The 22,151-nt window shown below is 39.7% G+C and overlaps 1 protein-coding gene across 1 annotated transcript; it reads right to left on the bottom strand.

The window, feature by feature from the left end:
- Positions 1-11,588: 11,588 nt before the first annotated feature.
- Positions 11,589-21,646, bottom strand: LOC131252627 (uncharacterized). Its single transcript, XM_058253274.1, has 6 exons — positions 21,515-21,646; positions 21,019-21,419; positions 20,213-20,328; positions 15,354-15,597; positions 13,013-14,209; positions 11,589-11,971 (listed from the first exon to the last, which is right to left on the bottom strand). The coding sequence occupies exons 2-6, from the start codon at positions 21,397-21,399 to the stop codon at positions 11,729-11,731; spliced, it is 2,181 nt and encodes a 726-aa protein (XP_058109257.1). The 5' UTR covers positions 21,400-21,419; positions 21,515-21,646; the 3' UTR covers positions 11,589-11,728.
- Positions 21,647-22,151: the final 505 nt, after the last annotated feature.

Genomic DNA, 22,151 nt, shown 5'->3' with positions numbered 1-22,151 from the left:
CATTAATGTGCAAAAGTAATATAATTATTGGATCTGGTCTTCTTTTTTTTTTTTAAAGATATGCAGGATTTATTGTTGGTGGGGATATCTGTAGAAGAAATTATGAAATTATCCTATTAAAAAACATTTGATTACTTGGGTTTTTTTTTTTTTTTTTTAACTTTCTATACTTTCACCCCATTAGAGCTAGGGCTAGTCTAAGGCTAGGAGTAGGCTAGAGACGACCCCAACTCGGTCTTAGCCTGCCTCTCGCTACCCGTGTATAAATTTTATTTTATTTTCTTGTTATTATTTTTTTTAATCTTTTTAAATTTACTCTTGATGATTTTTTATCATCATTGCTCATTTTACCACAATTGGTGGAAGAAAAGGGTGTATGTTGCTGCTGTTCAATTCAGACGGATGGCCACATGTGTTATAAATGACATATATTTAGTCAAACATATGCAATTATAATAGTTGATTGAACGCTTGCAATCCTAGGTGCTAGATCAATCATAAGATCAAACCTATAGAGGTTGATTTGATTCTCTAGCCACCAATGTTGTAGTCATTAGGTGATTTGGAAGATGAGGGTTAGTCTTTCAATAAAATCTTTTCACCTTGTGTTAAGGATTTTTTTCCAACAATGATTATGATTTTAGCTTTCTCAATAATGTAATGGTGGATGGATTGGATTTGAAACTAAAGGAGTTAAATTGGTAATTTTATTGATTTAGAAACTTGTAATTATAATTAGCAAGAACATAACGCAAAGAAAATAAAAGACAAATTACCTAAAACTATTTGTGTGCACAAAATACGAGGTGTGCGGTCAATGGGATGTGACCTATGTAATCTTCTAAGTATGGACTTGGTTGATTAGGTATTTGATGACAACGATTGTGGATATTTACACTACTCCTTAGGAAATATTGCAGCAATGCCACTAGACAGTAACAGACTAAGCTATGTTAAACTCCAGACTTGCTTAGCAGAGTTGGAAAGAAGTGGAGGAACTAAGGGTAAAATTAAGATAGACAATATTGCATTGTGTAAAGAGGTTGTGTGTGTTGGCAAGGGCCTGAAGCTCTTAGTCGAGTCCTGCTCATATAGACTTAGAAAGGCGTTGGTTGGGTCAACGTTTCGTTATTGATCCAGAAAGGTTTCATTGCCGGTATGTTGGGCTTTACTCGCCAATCTTTGAAAGTTTTTCTATCGTGTCATAAACAGATTCGGATTCTTTATGCAATTGTGTCAAGATCTCTTTATATTTTTGCAAGAACCCGTCTCTTAGTCTTCTGTAGTCTCCATAAAAGTATCGTTCATCTTTGAAAAAAAATTTCATTTTAGTAAAATTGTACAAGATGGCCTTGCCATGCGTATATTGGATTACAAGATTTCTGACATCAGTGGGACTTACGTTGTGTCAAATAACCACTTACTCTAAAAGCTGAAGTCGTTAGATAATAGTGTATCAATGTATATTTAAAGACTTTAACACTCTCCTGGACGTGTAGGGTGGAGCTTCGTACGGGAACATATAGGGCAAGGATAAAGGGACAATACTCACACCATGAGATAATATATGATGGAGGGATATTTGCTACCCTCAGGATTTGAATACTTGACCTTCTACTCTGATATCATGTGAAGAAGTAGGTACGAGAATAATTCTGATATATATATATATATATATTGATTTTCTTTCTTTCTTATTACACAGAGATGAATATGTATAATTTGGAAAGAGGAAGAAATAGCCGTATACAAATACAACTATTACAAGAGATAAGAAAGAGAGTCTTAATTAGAGATATTCTTCAACACATTGCTCAGTCACATTGCTACTCCTACGAAGGTCATATGTCATTCTTGTAATTTCTCTCTATGAATTTTATTTATTTATTTTATTTTTATCTAATACTATAGATGTGCGCACTGCTCTAAATGTTTTAATTTTGAGAGGCTACATGTTAATGAAGGAAGTGGATTGGAGGATATTCTTAGGCCGTGATTGAAATTGCATTTGTGCTTACACGTAACCACTTGTTGGAGATTAGACGGCGGAATCACACAAAAATGAATCTAGGATAGCAATCCAAGAGTACCAAACAAACACAAGAGAACAAAAAGATTTAAGTTGAAAACCCTTTCGAGAAAAACCACGGCATAAAGCGACAAATTTTCACTATGAAAGCAAAAAATTACAAAGAGAAAAAACTTACCGGACTCGAGCAATCCTCGAATCTTACTTTGCTGCACCCTTTTGAAACCCTAAAACCCTTTTAGAAACCCTAAGAATAGTTTCTATAGCCTTAGAGTGTCTTTCAATCCCGTTTACATCTTTTTATATAGCTTTAGAAAAAAATCAAAATGAAATAGGAAGCAAAATCCGTAAAATCTATATTTCCACAAAAAATCTGTGTAAAACTTTCGATGACATTGAACACTTTTCGATGTTATCGAAAATGACCAAAAACTGTCCAACAATGAGAGGTGGAAATCCGAAATTACTTGATGACATCAAACTCATTGAGCACAGGAATCAGATTTAAGACATTTGACACCAATAGGTGTACATAGTGTTGACACATGGTGACATTTCTAAACACATGCATAGAAATCCGAGTTGTTAAATAGGTCCAAGGTGATGGATATAAACTGTACATGCATATTATCTACCAGCCCAACCTCATTTTTAGATGGATCTAAGGTGGTGGACTTAACTCAACTTGGAGGTTATCTACGAGGCCAGATTAGTGTTAATGGGTCGAAGTTGAAGAGCCTAAGCCCAACACAAATATTATCGAGTAGTCCTGCTCTCATTTTTAAAGGGGTCCATCAAGTAATCCCAACCCAAAATTTAAACGGCTCTAAGATGGACTTGAATGTCATCGGGCAGCCAGGGTCAGGTCTAAGATGGTGGACCCAAACCCTACTCAAATATTAAAGAAAGGTGGACCTAGACCCATTAAAATCTGATATAGACCTGATGATCTGGAACTAACGTACGGCTCAAACATTACTACAAGGGAGGCCCACAAGGTCTCAGCCCTATCTAATGAATTTATTTGAAACGTCGTCCTTTTCTTCGTACAGATAATTCAAGGGTAAAAAGCCAAACGACAGCCTTTTATGTCACATCAGCCACCCTAACCCTTTAAATATATGATGCTCGGTTACTTATACGATTAAAGGATGACCCAGTGCCACGTGGCAGTCTTTTTACCTAGTGGCTCTAGGACGCGGATTTCCTTGGAAGTTCTTGCGCACGGATGCTGAGTGGGGCCCACCTAGATGTTTGTGAGAAATCCACCCCGTCCATCCGTTTTTGGAACTCATTTTAGTACGCGCGACAAAAAATGAGATCTGTACAACACTCAAGTGGGCCACACAATGGAAAATAATGGGAATTCAGATAGCACCGTTGAAGCGTTCCTATGGCCATAAAAGTTTTGTATCTGGCTATATTTATGGTGTTTTCACTTCATCCCATTGGTAATGGCCTTATAAACGGTTTGGATAGCATATAAACATAAAGGTGGAGCCCAGGAAGGTTTCAACGGTAGGAATTTCTTTACCCAATTTTTCTTCTCGTGTGACCCACTTGAATTTTGTATCCATCTCATTTTTCGTCTCACGTCCTAAAATGAGCTCGTAAAACAAATGGACGGCATGGATTTCTCACATACATTTCAGTGGGCCCCACCCATCATCCTTGCGCAGGAACTTCCTGCAGAAGGCTTTCGCAGGAAATCCGCGTCCTTGGATCCACAAACATCCAAGGAGAAAAGCGACGGGTCGTCGTGTCTCATCTAGATACAGAGAAATACGGTGATATGGTCCCAATCCAGGACGCGGATTGTGTCCTACCCCCGTCCGTCTCCAGCTGGGAACGGACAGGAGCTTTGAGTGGCCACCGTGATGTCTGGGTCTTATCCACACCGTCCATCCATTTTTTTCGTATCATTTTAGGGTGTAAGACCTAAAATTAGGCAGATCCAAGACTTAAGTGGGATATGACGTGCTGTGTACATGACATCCCATTTATCTGACGTGCCCCACCAGGATGAATGGACAACCAAAAAGCATGCGTTTTAAAAACTAAGGTGGGCCACATCATGTACATTTAAATGTTTAGGTGTGATTATATTGTTCCATGTGGTGTGTTGAATAGCCTTAGTTTTTGGATTTATGGTAAAAATGAGGTGGTACACCTTATGAACGGTTTGGATTCAACAAAAACATCACAGTGGACCATACAGAAGCTTGAATTTGAGGTATGTGATCATTCCTTCTTATTCAACGTTGTTGCCAGTTGTAATGAGGATGCACGTGTGATTTCCCACGTAAGACATGTGATGTTGATTTCCCACGGAAGACATGTGATGTTGGGTACAGCTGTCGAGGGTCCTCATGCATTTGATATTGACACTTCACTATTATGGCCAATCCATGCAACTGAGACTCATGGTTCTGTGATCCAGACCGTTGAATTAATGGGCCTAGCCATGTATAGACAAAAGGTTCTAAATTATTAGATATTGACCTTTCAATCGATGGCTTACAATGAACCGTTAAGAAAATAAAGATCATCAACATCCAAGAAAACAAAAAGGTTCCAATCTGGAACATTCAAGTCTGGAGTCCACAGATTGACGGCCTGGATTGCTTAACCATGGGACCCAGATGTACATATTGGCCTCAGCAGGACACTGTCATGTTCAATTGCATCAGTGCCTATGATTCCTCCAAATTGAGTTGTTGGATGTCGCTGGGATTCTTCTCAGTATACCAGTACATGTAGCCCTAAAACGTCTTTATACTACAAATATCACTTGTTCACAAGATCTGGACCATGGATTTGTTGGACCGTCACATGGGAAATAATCCCAAAATCATCATAGCAGCAGTTACTGAATTATGTAGCCATCCGATCACTAGATGCAGATGGACGGTTAGCAAAAAGAGAGCAAGTATCCACATCCAACAGGCAAAAAATCGCAACGATCAGAAGCCAGGAGTGTCGAATCACTTCAATCTTCTTGCTATGATCCATCCACAAGATGGCTCACCAGATCAACGGTAGGAATTTCCATACATAATTCCCACGTGTATGGGTGGGCCCCACAGTTAATACAATCAGGAAGTTCATACAAATCATCAGGTTGGTGGTTCCTTGCTTGGATCGCATTAGACTACTTTTGGGGTCTTTGGGCCTTCTAACATTGTGATATTATTCGATTGAGATATTGACTTAACCTGAGTGGGCCACACACACACCATTACAGAGAGAGATCCCTTCTCACCGTACATTTGGTGAACAATCTTTAGAGAAAATTATCACTGTAGACGCCATCTTTTATTCAGTGTCTTTTATGAACAGTGCAAAACTTACCTTTCCAACTTAGACCTTGTAGGTACGGACAGAGCTTTTGAGGTCGAAAATACCCCTGTTCGTACGAGCAATGCCAGGAGAAAAGCAGGGGTATTTTCGTCCTGAAATGGTCTGTCCGTACGTACAAGGTGGGAAGGTCAGTTTTGGACTTTTCGTAAAAGACGCTGGATAAAAGGTAGCGTATACAGTGGTAATTTTCTCCAATCGTTATGATTACGTAAAACTCACGAGAACTGATCACGTACAGGCAACTGTACCATAACTTATGGTACTGTGCCATTTTTCTCCCTGACATGACATCCTTTTAAGAAATCAGCACCATTAAAACGATAGACCCCACGATGAAGAACAACATTCCCGAAAATCAGGCTGATCTGTGGGCCAAGATTGTCTGTTGAATTAAACCGTCGGTTGTCCATTGATTCTAACAGTGTGGCTCAGATGATGAGCAGAACAGACGGATTTTTGTATAAGTTGATCAATGGACGAGACATGCCGTTGATCTATGGACGAGATATGCCACTTGGTGCGAAAGATGAAACGGTACGGGACGGTGGGTGATTAGGTCTCACAGCTCACAGCTAAGAGTGGCAATAGGCCACGTAGCCATGCTGACTTGATGAGCCCGACCTACTAGCAGGGCATGGTACCTGGGCTGCAGCCTCTCATTGCATCGCCTATCAATCTATTTTGGATCGACCTTGGGGTCAAGTCATTTTAGCCCGGCATGACTGGGCTTTAATTTTATATATTTAGCTTCCAATATCATAAGTATACTTTATTAATCTAATTTTCTGCTCTTGCTCACTTATTATTATTTTTATTTTTTAACTATCTTATATTAAAATATCTTCCAATTTTTACCTAATTATATGGGGGATCATCTTTAATATCCTTTGTTTATCATGTGGGGCTAATTTTTGATGGTGACTATTCATTATAATAAGCCAACTTTGGCTTTATCTTCAATGTAAAGTGCTCATCAAGTGGGGCTTACCTTCAATACGGGGCTTACCTTCAATACGGCCCATTCACATTATAAGGCTCACAGTGGATATGGGCTATCCATCAAGCAGGGCCACCTTGGATGTGGGTTGTCCATCATGTCAGACATTGGATGTGGATCTTTCATCATGTAAGGCCCACCTTTAATTTGAGTCATCCATCATGCAGGGCCCAACTTCGAAACGGGCCTTCGTCATGCAAGATTACCTTGGACGTAGGCCATTCATCATAAGAGGCTGACTTTTGATGTGGACTATCCATTACGTATGGCCTACCTTAATGTGAGTCATCCATCACCTAGGGCCTACCTTTAAAGTAAATTATCCATCATGTGCGGCCCACCTTCAATGTCCATTGCCTATCATATGGAGCTCACCATTAAAGACAATTGTCCATCATGTGGGGCACACCTTTGATTTAGATTGTCCATCGTGTAGGCCCCACTTTCAGAGTGGGTTGTCCATCATATATGGCCATTCATAATTAAGGGTTGACCTTTAATGTGGACCATTCATTATGTGGGGTCTACCTTGATGTGGGTCATCCATTATGTGGGGCCAACCACAAATGTCCACTGCCTATCATGTGGAACCCATCTTTGATGTGGGTCGTCGATCATGCAAAGTCTGCTTTGGATGTGGTCATGTTGGAAACTTTGGAAACACCTGGAGACAAATCAAGCAAAATATATGCAATGCATAACCAAGTCCATAAAAAAACAATCCAAATTTTACGTAGAAAAATCCATGCAGGAAAAAACCATGACACAAAGCGACTAATAATGAACTATAAAAGTAAAATTTACAAGAAATAACAGCTTACAGATTTGAACAAGCCTCAAATCTCTTTTCACAAGTCCTAGCTATACCCTTAAACTCTTATGAATAATCTAAAAGGCGCTAACACACCTCTCTTTCTCTATCTCACAAAACTCAATTACACTTGATATATATATATATATATACACACACACATACACATACGGAAACGCTCACCTGCGAACCAGTTCGTATGTATTGCATACGAACTTTTTTGAGAACCCATCATACGTGATGTGGATCTAAAATCTGAACCGTTCATGTGAAGCAACACCTTGTGAAACCCCCGTGGACCAAGTTTTACTTTGATCTAAAACTTTGATGGGCCATGAAAAATGAAAACAGTTTCCTCACTTGATTTGCATTTCTCTTTGCTATGGCCCACCAGAATTTTAGATCAGGGTGAGAATTTGTCACAGGGGGTTTCATGGGATTCCGCATCACGTGGACCGTTCAGATTAGACACCTATGACACGTGTGCAAAGGTGCGCACGTGCGTAGGTGCGCAGGGGAGCATGACTCTCTCTCTCTCTCTCTCTCTCTCTCTCTCTCTCTCTCTCTCTATATATATATATATATATATATATATATATATATAGTGTTATAATTAGAATAAGAAACAACTTATACACACAATTCTGTGCACATCTTCAATAGGACATTCGATGGCATCAACACCTCATCGAGGATCTGTCAATAGCATCTGACTTACTTCGATGTTATCGAATAGTAACATCAAAATGTTCCAACAACCAACATGGATTTTTAAAATTTTTTTGATGAGATTGAGCACCTGTCGATGGCATCAATATCTGCTCAATGACATCAAGTGGTCTGTCATTGGCATCAATAAATTCTATTATTGACAAATTTAAGACATCAACACCAGGCCATTCATTATAAGGGGTCAACCTTTGTTGTGTAATGTTCATTATACATGCTCACCTTGATGTGGGTCATTCATCTTGCGGGGCCCACCCTTGGCATGGACCATCCATCATGTGGGGGAGAACTTTGATATATATCATCCATCACATGGAGAGATGACAAAAAGAAAAATATAATAGAGAGTAAAAAAGATGAAAGTTTAAAAAAAACAAAATTTTCTTACTTATAAGTAAGTTTAAGCTAATAAGGTTTTTTTACAAAAGTGATTACTAAATTATTTATTTATTTATTTAATTTAAACATAACTTATTTAGTATTATAAGTTAAAATAATAAAATAAAGGGAAAAAAAAAAGAAGAAGAAAAAGGCCCCCTTATTAGCGTATATTCAAATAGGATTTCAGGCAACTACTCATCTCGTTTGTAGACCGTTTGTTTCATTTCTCTAAAATGTCTCATTCTTTGTGTTTATGCGGCCTAAGCTTTACTCATCTCACTTGTAGACAGTTTGTTTCATTTCTCTAAAATGTCCCATTCTTTGTGTATATGTGGCCCGCTTAAAGCTTAGGTCTCCGGCTCAGGTTAGCCTTAGCCAATAATGAATATCTTGCCCTGGCTCATGAATACGCCTATGAATACGTTGGAATTAACAAGTGAGCCGTTGTTATATAAAAAGAATGAATGGTTTAAAAGCATTTGATGGTGGTTTCAATTTAAAATGCATGTATGATATATAAAAAAACATTCCATCTATCTGAGTTCATGTTTCAATGACGTAAAGCCATTGATAAAAAGGACCTCGTCGTGGATAGAGGATAGCTTAAAAAGGTTCTTATTTCAAACGATGGACCATTTCTCTTTTTCCTTGGGGAGCTGGGCAGAGCCCTTTCACCATATTAGTAATGGGGGCCACATGATAGCTCCCATGAGGTGCTGGTCTCCATACTCGGATGGCACACGTGTCAGATATCCAGATCATTCATCTGGTAGCGTACATTGTGAAGATGTACTGGACCAAAAATACTTTTGATTTGCTAATAAGGTGAGTCATGTTAGGGTTAAGGTCCCTTGATATACATCGACGTGCCATTATTAGAGAGCTTGAGCTTTTAGATCAAGTGATGATTTGAAATTGTAGGAGAGTGGAAGATCATATCTTCAAATCCCGAGAAGACCCAATATGCCTACATAATATATTCTCCTACAACAGATGATAACACAATGGGCCCGCTTGTCTGGAGGCCTATTTTTTCATACAAAGATGACCCAGTGCATGGTCGGCCATGAATAAGTGGCCTTTCTTATTTACAGCATTAAAATAATAATAATAATCTTAGACCAAATTGTAGACTTTTTCTTCTCCTTTTCCCAATTGGACCACAAGTTGTGGTCAACCCAACAAACAGATAATTTCCAACCTTTCATGTGTGCAACTTCCAATCCATCCAATAGGGTGGGCCCACAATGAGGTTTTCGTTACAAAAAAATCATCTACATGACTGCATCCAACTCATTGGATGTAGAAATGGCATGAAAATTTTGCCATTTAGCAATGGCAGGGAATTTTTTTTCTCTGGTGTGGTGCAGCTGATGAGTAGATGGGGCTGATTTTTGCACCACGTGATCCTCATGGTGGGCCACCTATTGGAAAGGCGGGATGTCGCATTCACTTGATAGGTTGGAGGTTATCATTTGGGTGGACCATAACGTGTGTTCCAATCAATTGGACTCGAGACTTCCATAGGAGGGTGTACCACTGGATCTAGTGGATCAATTTACGTGCCAGTTGGGCGAGTCATGACTTGACTCAAGCCCGGCTGAGTCAGGCGAGTCGTCAAGTCTTAAATACATGGCCTGAGTCTGAAAACTATAACTCAGATGTGAGGAGGATGAAGCACCACCAATTTCAAAGTGTCACTGAACTATCACCTAACATAGTAGTCCAGCCCTTTGGAGTTTAATGCTTGTCTTGACGAGGGACATTTGCATCCTCTGCAATCCAAAGGGAGAAGTGGGGACTTGAGAACATGCTAGACGTGGCACTTGTCTGGGACACCAATGCCATTTTTTAGGTGGGTCTCACTATATCGATCACAATCTGGTGTGGCCCACTTGATTTTTAAATCTTCTTCGTGTTTGAGCGATGTCCTAAAATGAGACGGGAATGGGTGGATGGAGTATAACTTGGTTTACAGTGGCATCTGTATAGAGAGAAGTGGCTTTGTCAACCCCACACGCACCCTCCACACGTACCGTTACATGAAGTCACATGTGCCATTGGAGGATGTAAGATATCTGAGACGTATAATGTGGGACCCATTGTTAGTGAGGAAATATTTTTTATTTACTCATTTTAATTCATTTTTCTTTTGTATCGAGATTTGGTATAAATTCAAAACTATACTCAATAAGGATGATGTTGAAAGCTCTTTAAGACCGTTCACTGTTACGTAAAATGTGTGGCCTACCTATTAGTAGGACAGCCTGTGTTTTTGGCCAGACATGGCGGTTCACTGTTACATAAAATGTGTGGCCTACCTGATAGGACAGCTTGAGTTTTTGGCCAGACATGGTGGGTCCCGCATGATCCAGAACTCAGATTTCCTGGATAAATGCTACACTTGTGGGTAGCGGTTTCTGGAGGAGATTCAGTTGTTATGTGTGGACCGGAATTTCCATTGACCTGCTTTCTTCTCCGTGTATCCATTCATCTATCGGAAACAACCACCAATGTGTGATTCATCAAAATTTACAAGGGCCAGAGAATTCAACCATTTAGATGTTTGTGATTTTTGGTGTGTTAAAGAGCCTTATAATCCATATACCTTGGACTGATGTTCATTCTCTCGTTAAAAAAATACTCTCCCTCTCCCTCTCTCTCCTCAAAGCATTGTTCCCTATCTAATATTTTCATTGCTTATGGCATATTTGGATACACCATCCAACCTAAGAAAGTGGCAAATGATCATTCGTATAAACGGATTGGGCTCCAAGTCACATTATTTTCAACTAGGACTTGCTAGGAAACCTCACTAATTATTGTAATTCACACAACTTTTCACAATTCAACCCACTGTGCATCCAAACGTGGCATTACCATGTCATGAAATCCCTATTAAAGGTAGGAATAGTTGCATGGAAGCCGACTCCATTTCAACAAACATGGAAAAATGGTGCCCTAGTCCAAGAACTGATCCAGTGAACCACATGTAAGGTCAGTCGGTCCAATAATCACAATGATCAGTCAACTTAATTGTTAGACCCAAGCCCTTGGAATGTATGGACGACTCCCTGATCAATAGGGCTTTTTTAGCTGTTTGCACCACAACCTTGGACTACACCAGGCTGGCTGAAAACATAGTATTCAACAGATGAAATGGCCAATTTGTTGTTGCCACGATTTCCACAGAGGCATGCATGCACAGGGCGGGCCATGACAGTGGATCCAACTGCAAACATGCCCCTTGCAAGAGGAAGCACAAAAGAGCCAAAGGGGCCTGAGAATTGGCAGATTTTCAAACATATATGAAACACAATAACTACACTGAGAAAAGTCACCATTCCAGCCACATATCTACATTTTTGGGGGGCTCGCCATTCCAGGCTTTGGCTTCGAATATCAAAATGGGCAAAAATATTCAGTGCGACAGCTCTCCTTGATCCTCATCCAATGATGAGGGATCACCTTCTCCATCCGACAACTCATTGCTGCTACCATGCTCAATCAATGTGTTGATGATGCTAGCACCACTCCTACAGACAGATCTTGTGGGGAGAAAATCAAACCCCATAGCTGAGACGCTGTTTGTAACGACATCTATGTCTTGAGCCCCACTATAAAGGCCTCGGCTACCAGAGATCATTGCATTATGTTTCTTTTCCTGTTCCATGAAAAAGAGAACAACATGAGATGATGCCAGTTGTTTTGACTTCACAACAGAATAACATCACCTGCACTGACGACATGTGAGTTTTGACAATCGCACACAAGCACCATCCACATTTGACCATATGAGCCAACCCATCCATGCCATGCAACAGTTGCAAATCCATCATATATATGACAGGGTTTGAAAATCAGACCCACCGGATGTTAGTAATTTTCAGGCAACTGGGAATGCACCATAAACTGGCCTGACAAAAAGAAAAGGCTGGTCCACCTCCTGCAAACTGGATTGTTGGCCACTTTGACCATCCTTCCCCCTTTTAATACACTTTCAGGATGACCTCATATCAGTAAGCACTGCCTTGGGGTCTTTTAATGGGCCATACATCCGACCCGGCTGGAGGGGAACCATCGGTCCTGTTTTTAAAAGGTTCACAGACGGGAGTCAGCAAAAGCAAACCTGGCAACACCATGGGAAGCAGTTGAGCCAGATCGGTCTGGTGGGCTTTTACACATGGAGAGGTCTCACCTACAACTAGTTGTAAATAAAACGGATTGGGCAGTGAATCCCACCACGGTGTCATATGGCATCCAACCAGTCTGACATGGTTGCCCCATAATGAAAATTGGATGCACCATGCATCATGTAGATCCAACCATCAAAGTGGGCTTTCCAAGTGAATTTCAAGGTTTTTTTTTTTCCAACTACAACCACTAAAGTCACAGTGCAAGCAGTTGGAGCTCTCTTTGGAACATGGAAGTGTTCAATGCTTTGAAACCATAATCCATGCCTGCTGCATGGCAGGTGGGGAATTTGGATTACATTAGCCATGCCTGCTGAATGGCAGGTGGGGCGTTTGGATGGGTGTTTCCATCTGGGGTCAAGGCCTGCTAAGCTGAGATTCAGAGTCTCCAAAGCCTCAATGTCATGTCCAGTCAAATACAGCAATGTTGCAGCACACCTAGACTTCCCACAAACTAACTGTAAAAGCATAAAAAACCAAAGACGGAAGTATGAGCTATGTCAATTACTCACATGAATGCACAAGATGTTCTCATCTGTGTTGGTCAAGACAGCAGGCAGCATCTCAATCAATTGCGGGCTGGACTGTGTTGAACTAATGAGTAGCCGCAATGTCTCCCTAGCACTTTTCTCCACCATCGATTCAGCATCTGGGATCCGAGAATTCACAAGGTTGGGAAGTGGGGGTGAGATCGTTGTGGAAATAGCTGGGCCAGCACTAACAAGATACCCCTGCCCAGAGGAGCAGACATCAATGACAGGAATGTGCACGATCGGGTCGGACATTAGAGGTGTGAATGTCGGGATTTGCTGTGAGCTAGGCATGGTAATGAAAGAAGAGACAGGAAGGGGGAACCGAACCAGTGGGTCTGGCAGAAAGCTAGGAAAGTCTAATGATGGCATGTCAGCCAGATCAATAGGTGGTGTGGGTGGGATCCAAGAGCTTGATGACCTTCCTGCAGATAATAAAGATGACAGAGGTGGCAGAGACACAGATTCTGTTGTATTCGATGGCAAGTTAGGTGTTATGGTATATTGTAAAGACGATGTGCAGGGAGGGCACCAACAGTAGTAAGGAGATAATAGAGAAGATCTCAAGGTGGAAACTTGGGATAATGGAAGATGGTGGTATGATAAGGGACTGAATGATGATGGATGGGGAGATCCGTTCAATGTTTCTGGCAAGCTTAATGGAAGATGATTGCAGTATCCGCTGTGCTCAGGACACTTGTTATTTTCAGTTTCGCTTAAAGGTGTTTGGATTGTACTCGTGTTGGAGATTGAGGCAATGGGTGGATTGTCAACAGCTGAGGAATTGCAATGGCTATCTCCACGCCGCCTGAACTTCTCTCGGGCCCCACTTCTTATAATAGAGGAAGAATTTCTTGGAAAGCCTTCCTTGAAAGTGTTTGATCTTGGACTAAGACCGTTTTGATAGAGAGATGAATGTGACCTTGCCAGATGACTGGAGGCAAGTCGGGCACGGGAAGGCTTTGAGGAAGTGGAGGGAGATTGGGTATTTGAGTCTAGTTCAGGCAGGTTAGATGCAGTTGTGAGAGAGGTGGTGGGCAAAACAGTTGGATCCAATCGTGTGGCACTTGTCGACCCAAGGAGATAAGCACGGAGGTGAACTGCAAAGCAATTCAGACGTGACTCTGAGATCCCAGTGAGTTCAGCTAGAGAAGGTTTCCCCCGAAGTAAATCCTTCATCTGCCAAAGTAATAAAAAGAAAAAGAAAAAAAATAAAAATCAGTACACATATAGGCATCACATTTAGTCGTGCTGATAAAGAAAATCAGAACCTAAAACAGAGAAGGATTTGAGAAAACAGGCATGTTTTTAGGTTATTGAGCTTCTTCTTCTTTTTTAATATTAAAAAGTAAGCAATTTCAAATGCTTGGTATTGTCTTCATGTAACAAAGATAATTATTCAGTTGATTTTTTTATTTTATTTTATTTTATTTTATTTTTTATTTTTAAATACTGCTACAAAATGGCGGAATGAGGATTGGATTGTGATTCAAAGAGGGGGCACAAAACATGTCAGCAATCTGGTGCATGGCACATCTGTCATAGATCCAGGACATTCATCAGGTATTGCGCACTGTGAAAATGCTACGTACCAAAAAGTAGGGTAGCAAAATCATCAAGTGAGCCACGGATGTACATCAGACTTCTTAATTCTAGTCGGCCATTTTCTTGTACAAGTTTGACTTGCCCGATCAGCAGAACAACATTATTTTTAGTCCATGGCATGTTCACAATGTAACTGGCGTAATGAATGGCCCAGATCTCTGACACATCCGTATGTGCAGATCTCTGATACATGTGCATGTGCCTGGATCACGTGAGGCACCGGTCACAGCCCATGAGGATTTCCAAAGAACCCACTTCAATAACTTGTGGACTTGATGAAATCACGAAAAACCCAACTGGGTACTCAGAAACTCAAATTAACAGTTTGTGGAGTACTAAACAACAAAATGGCTTCTCAACTCCTTTTCAATTCAGGTCGACTCCAAACAAGTTTGAATATTTTGAACCCTAAGATTATACAAAGGTGACCCTGTTGCAGACACAACCCAGATGCCAGGGTAAAGCTCCTCGGCCGCTGAAGCATGCAATTCCAATGGCAATTGGCAAGGGTTTCAGCTCTCTCTGACCCACTTGTACATTCGGGTGGCAATGCTCCTTACAGAAAAACTTGTATTCTAATGTCACCACTTGTATGTTACACATTTTTGTGTCTCTCTCATCATGTATCCCAGCATTTCCTAAACTTCTCCATGTATGAATTTGTGTCTAGGCTGCCTAACTGTTCAGAAACATCTATAAGTCAAAGCTGTAAACTTACCTTTGTGAGTAGCTCAGCCCCAATAAGTGTGGACTTCTCCGAGCACCAGAAGTATGAGACTTGCCCTTCAGGGAGCTTTACTAGAAATGAGCGACTGGAACTGTCAGCAGAAATTTCTTCAATTACCACTGCTGAGCTCTCCGAAATTGTACTCAAGACAGCCAGTCTTTCAGTGCAGCCATCATCACCGGTGAATGAGATGCGCAAATCAGATGAAGGCAAGAGGGTGAGGTTCAGATGCCCCCTGCACCATGAAAAAACATAACATGAAGAGACTGTTAAAATAGTCCAAGACAGCAAAAGCAAAATACAAAAGTTGCCAAAACAGTGAATTAATATATATATATATATATATATATATATAGAGGCTGCTGACTGCTGTAGAGCATATTTGTGGACCACCATATTGCTACATTGATAGGATCATTTGAGAGTATAGCCATACAAAGAGGAGTTTTATTTAGGGTAGAAGATCCAGCTTTATGCAACCAGAGAAAGAATGTAACAAGTATGATCAAGATCAATGACCAAAATGCAGAGCAAAATTAGTTCTTCCTTAGTTATTCACATTAGATGATGGACATAACAAGCATTTGGAAGAAAAGGAGATAAATAGAGATGCAGCAGCCATACGTGTAATATTTTTATATAACCAGTGGAAAGTAATAAATCAGCAGAATGCACTTTGAAGAATCACGAGAAAGGTAAGTTTAACAAGTCAAAAGTACGATTTCAACAGTGGTTTTGGAGTGTGAGTAAAATGGTTTGGCTTGCCCTGTATGGTTGATAACGGACAGGTGGCTCATTTTGTTTTGGATCGAAATCAATTCAACTTCAGCAACAATGAGTTGCACCAGATGATTTTTTAAACCATGTTCGTAACTGCTTGCAATCATTCACCATCTTATAGAGTTGCACTGTTCGGCTCCTACCCAGTCAATTTATCAGTAAACAAGGACATTCAGCATCTGGGTCAATCAAAACTTCAACTGGTATGCCTGCTCAGTATGGTTAACAACAGCCAGGTGGCTCATATTGTTTTGGACCAAAATCATTTCAACTCAGATGACACCGAGTTGCACCAGACGATTTTTTAAAAACGATGGTCATAAATGCTTCTAATCATTCACCATCTTATAGAGTGACATTGTTTGGTTCCTACCTTGTCAATGTATCAGCAAACATGGACATTCAGCATCTGGTTCAATCAAAATTCAAGAATGGCATGCCCGCATCCAATTCTTAGCTATTAGGCCAAATGGGTGACACTACAGCATAGATAATATCAGACAAGTTACTAAAATGTAGTTCCTTAGTTGCTAAAACTATTCAATTTTTTGCCAGTATATGCATCCAACTCAGGGTCCTCTCTAATCAGCAGCAGTTTTCAACTTTATAGTGAACCATCTATATTAAGCTTAACCACCGAAGCCACTGCAAACCAATTTTGTAATAGACAAAACAAACAAATTCCCACTACATAAACAAGATATACGTATATGCAGCAACTTGTTACACCAACTAGTGGGTATCCAATCCTACTTCATATGTGGAATTAAAAGACTGACACCTCCAGAATTTTGGCACAGACCTCTAGCAAGGCGTAGAAGATGTTCTCGAATCGACACTGCCTTCTGCTCACAGCAGCAGCATTCAAGCCAAACATGTATAGATAGTTTATGGACAAAGTTCAATAAACTTCAGATAAGTGAACATGTAGTGATTGTAAACCTAAGAAAATTCTATGTCAATTGGGATAACAAATCCTGCTATGTTCCATTTGCAACAAATTAATAGATTTTTAAGGACTAAAGGATCCTTTACCAACTAATTTTAGTGCTGCTCGGTGTTAAGAAAAGAAGAGAGTATGAAAGTATATAGATATGAGCCTTTGCCAAAACCAGGTAGCCACAGCCTGTTTAGATTGTCAATTTCTGAATTTAGGGCATGCACGCAGGCCAATGAGCAGTCAGCAGAGAACCTCCACAGATCTTGTTACATTTCGACTTCTATAGCCTTCTATTGTTTCTCTTCTTGGTTTTTCCATATACAATAGGAATAGAAATGTGCTCAGACTAGTGATGAGTATTTATTTGCATCATCTGTTAAGAGTTATAACATACTTTTGCTCTGTTGATTGTTTTCATTCCGAAAGATTCTTCACAAAATCCAAAAATAAAAAATAAAAGTAAACTAAAGAAACAATCTGCAGTTGAACAAAACTCAAACGAGCAGGAAAATTTCATCAACAAAACGATGATCCCTCCACTTGACAAGGATTTGAAGTATGATACAAGTACCGCAGAAACATTCTGTCAGGACTTTTTTACCGCCCATTGACATTCACCAGTAAAAAGGAAGTCAGAGGGCGTAAGAAATTTTTCCAAGGATGTGTGAAACAAACACACGTAAGAAAGATTGTTCAAACAGAATCCGTAATCTTCTACTGTACAAAAAGTGTCACATTACAGAATCATAATAGATCTGACACATAAACAGAATACCTCAAGAGTTACCAAAGCTCATTTAAGACCGAGACTACCATTCTTGGCAACAGGCCACATTATTAGAAATAGAAAAGGTGTACACCTATAAGCAATAGGAGATGGGAAATAATAAGAGAATCTATATATTGTAGGGCCACGAAAGAATCTACCTTCGTTTCCTCATAATTCAGAGATCATAATAGAACATCACACACGCCCATTTACCTACAAATCAAAAGACAGCTTTATTTGGAGAGATGAACAGTGTCACCATCAATAAGCTGAAATATACCCACAATTTTGGTAAATCTCAACAAATTCAGGATACATTTACCAGCCATATTATCTTGGTAATAAACTTAATGCCAGACGACAGACTACCAGTCATACAAATGTCAAATTCTGTAGAAAAAATAGCTGTGCAAATTAAATTACAATACAGGCATTTGAATTGTAAATAAAGTGCAAACCAACATCATCAACTAAAAACATTCAAGGAAAAAAAATATAAACAAAGATGCAATATCAAGAGAATATAAGTTTCTAAATTAACCCCACTACATCTCCTGATTATTAGCAAACAAATTAGCAGAGCCCAACAACAACGGTGTTGAGTTATGCAGATGTCCAACAATAGCAGATAACCTTTCACATTTAAAGATGTCACAGGTTTCAAACTAGTTGCTTCATTATATTACTTACAACTAATTGAGAAGAGATCTGAATTTTTACAACAACCTCCTTGCTTGCTCCTAATGTTCACAGTTCACCTAATCACACTAAACGTTATCATATCAAAAAACTTCTGGTGTCAAAATAGGCTAAATGGACGACAGCATTAAACAAGGAGTATGAATTTGCTCAGCCCGTACAGTTGCAGCTACAGTGCATTAAATAGGCAATCAAGCATGTAAACCCTCAAACAAGTTAAGCAAACAAAGGAATGAGTAGAGTCATTTACCCATTCGAACATCTAAACGGGATTAAAAGTAAAAGGATTGATATATTCATTACACACTTAATACAAGAAGCTCTTGTGTTTCTGTAAGGGTCAAGTAGAGAGAATATAATTGAGGTTGTAAATCTGTGCTTTGCATCTAACAATAACATGTATCCAAATCCAAGTTATGCAGCAGAAACTTCTCTTTGGAGGGTAACAAATATTCTATTAAAAAAAAAAAAAGGTGAAAAAAGCATGTCGGAAGAGATGAACCACTGAGCCCATTTTGGGTGACCATCTAATAACTCGTTCTTTAACAAGGGAAGCAACAACCTCCTTTGTCATCTTGGAACTTTAGAAAATACAATCCTCCTATTAGCTAAAATGGATCTAATTTCAAGTGTCCAGAACACACAGCATCAACAGTAGAGGCCGACTTAATGGAATTACTTGAATCACCTTTGCTTACCAGACTTGCTTGAAAAAGAGGCTTCAATAATTGACTGAACTTCCTAGGGTTCTCTGCCTCATTAGAACCCACCCTCAGTCGAAAGTGAAACGCTAATGGCTATGTGGTCTATAACATTTAGTACATATCTGACAGTAGACAAATTGATTTGACTAGGCAGAACAGTTATGTGGAAGTTGCTGGGAAATAACTAAATTACCCTAAAATTCACCTAAAATGATAATATATAACCCTTGAATTTAATGGGTGTGTGTGTGTGTGTGTGTCAAATGGCTGCTAAATAACATAAACTTTCAAAGCATGTATTACTCTTACATCCATGTAGGCAAACATGTGCTTAGCAGCCACCGAGAGCAAGAGATCCACGTTCCCCCAAAAGAATGTTAGCTAGTTTGCATAGCACTTCAGGATTAAATCAAAAGGATATAAGACAATTCTTCAAGTCTATGCCCAGATATGAACATAAAACAACTTATAAGAAAGAACAGTTGCATCGTTTCCTAAAAACAATATCCAAAAAATAAAAGGCATGAAAATATGCAATGTAAGCATGATAAACACAATTCAGACTCGTCTTGACAGACAGCCAAACCAATATTGTGATTCATCTAAAAACTATGGGAACTTCACAACTACAAACATGGAACCACATAGTCGAGTGGCATAAGAAAAGCTGAAGTTGAATATTCTACTCAACTCAAAGAATGAAACTGAATGCAATGCATCTGGAAACAAATCAAACAGCAAAGAATTTCATTTGATATGGAAAAAGAAAAGCAAATAACAACAAACATTACAGATAACACATAGATTTGTATTATCCACAAGTAACCATATTATTATAACGCTGACACATATCAATATTATAGATATTTATAAATCCTGTGCCAATCATTTCTAAGGTAACTGAACAAGCCTTCAAATCATGTAGGAGATAGAATTTGCAATCAAATTACTGCATTACCTTGTAGCTGTTGGGCATAAAAGAGTCCCTTGCTTGATAACCTTTCCAACACGAATTGATACAAGGGGCATGCACAAGCACCTTGCTAGCATACCAACTTCCGGTGCCTCAAAATGCTGTTTAGAACATACAAAGCAAGAGATCATATATTGGCAAGATAAAATGTTAAATATGCAGGAACAAGCATATATTAGTCCCATCGGAAAAATTAAAAGAAAAGAATACTTGAACAAACAATAACCAAATGTAAATATAGCCACCAAATGTAAATATAGCCCGCCATGTTTAATATTTTTATCCATTAATGGCAGCCGTAATATGTTCTTACTTATCATTGCCCATAAAATTTTCTTTACCCTTATAATTAAAGGGGCAAATCTATCAGAAGCTACAAGACAAGCGCTCAAAGGTCTTCATTACAATCATAGACATTCAAGGATCCAAGCACTTCCTTGGTATTGCACTAGGTGAAAAGTTGGAGAATGTCCTCTGCCTTCATCATTTACAACATTCCTCTATGTAAGTAAAACAACATCCTAACATCATCAAAAGTTTCTGCAATCCCTATGAAACATTCTATGAGACCATCTCCAGAGAAATGTTGTGTCCAAATCGATTTTCACACAGACAAAACAGAACCCTCAAATAAAATCAGTCGACCCCACGGCAAGGAATCTAAATTCATCACAGCCAATCTGAGAAATAGATATTCTGAAGCAGAGGAGCCGAGAAGGGAAAAAGAAAAAAAGAAAAAAAGAAAAAAGAATAAAAAAGAATAAAAAAGAAAAGAAAAACAGCCAAAAGACCTGGCTTAGCTGAGCCATCAGGCGGTCTTCATCAACGCCACCAGAAACATTGAGCTTAAGCAACGGCTTCAACCTCTCATCAGCTCTGCAGGCACCAATGACCTGTAAGTCCAGAGCCTGTAGCCACTGTAAAACGCCGTTTTGTCGACCGTCCTGATGAATCAGCAGATCTACATCCCCTTCACCTCTGAAAGCATCCCTAAGCCTCTCAGCAAGACCGATCTCTTGACTCGCATTGATCCTGCTCTCCGGACTAGCATCGGAAGGCTCAGAAGATCCGATATCGGATCCTTCGATCTCAGCAACATCCTCCGGAGCCCGATTCTCATGATCCGATCCCTCCGCGCTGCCGTCAAAATCCTCTTTCTTCGAGCAAACCATCCCTGATCCCCAAATCAAACCTAATCAACAGCCGGAACCCACGAGGTTAGGTAAATCGCGATCTGTCTAAGAAACCACGAAATCCTCGAGATCGAACGAGGAAGCGACTTGAAACCCTAGAAATTCAGACGAAATCGGTAGATCGGAGAAATCGAGGAAAAGGAAGCGTCAGATCCGTCGATCGCTTGGAAGGGTTCTCTTCGGTAAAGCAGAAAAAGGGCGAAAACTATAAAAGAAACGCTCCAACCGTATGAAATCTGTGATGCCAATGGATTAAAGCAAGATAAGAACGACCGTGATATTTATAGAGAAAGCGTGGAACTGAAATTCGGTTATCCAATGCGGTTTTGTGATTATTTCGAGTCCGGACGCACGTAGCTTTCGTTCACGTCATTCATCCGACGTGGCACCGAAAATGGGCCCAACAGAAGCTGATATTAAGTGGTGACACGTCATAGGTCTGGCGGGAAATGATTTGGTAGAACCAGGAGAACCAAAATTCGCTATAGCCATCTCTTCTCCATACACATGGCAGGGTGAATTATTATTTTGATACGTCCAGCTAGTTTCTACTCCTGTGGATGGCAAAGGGATCAAAGTACAAAAAGATTCTAAGATCTTAACCATCTGATCAATGACCTGTGTACCAACGGTAGAAAAAAGATAGTTAAAATGCTTGCATCAAATGCTTTTAGTAAACAAAATCGATGGCTAGAAATTGGTTGGCAGGTGGGATTCATGAAACATAGGCC

Source organism: Magnolia sinica, chromosome 8, assembly GCF_029962835.1.
Source record: "Magnolia sinica isolate HGM2019 chromosome 8, MsV1, whole genome shotgun sequence".
Lineage (NCBI taxonomy): Eukaryota > Viridiplantae > Streptophyta > Magnoliopsida > Magnoliales > Magnoliaceae > Magnolia > Magnolia sinica.
Note: the sequence above shows the minus strand (reverse complement) of the source record. Positions and strands in the feature narration are given on the sequence as shown.

Coding starts and splice junctions, on each gene's coding strand:
- LOC131252627 (XM_058253274.1), bottom strand. CDS start 21,399: ATGGTTTGCTCGAAGAAAGAGGATTTTGACGGCAGCGCGGAGGGATCG. Junction 15,598..20,212: donor TTATGCCCAACAGCTACAAG/GTAATGCAGTAA, acceptor TTCATGGTGCAG/GGGGCATCTGAACCTCACCC. Junction 11,972..13,012: donor AGAACATCTTGTGCATTCAT/GTGAGTAATTGA, acceptor TTCATGGAACAG/GAAAAGAAACATAATGCAAT.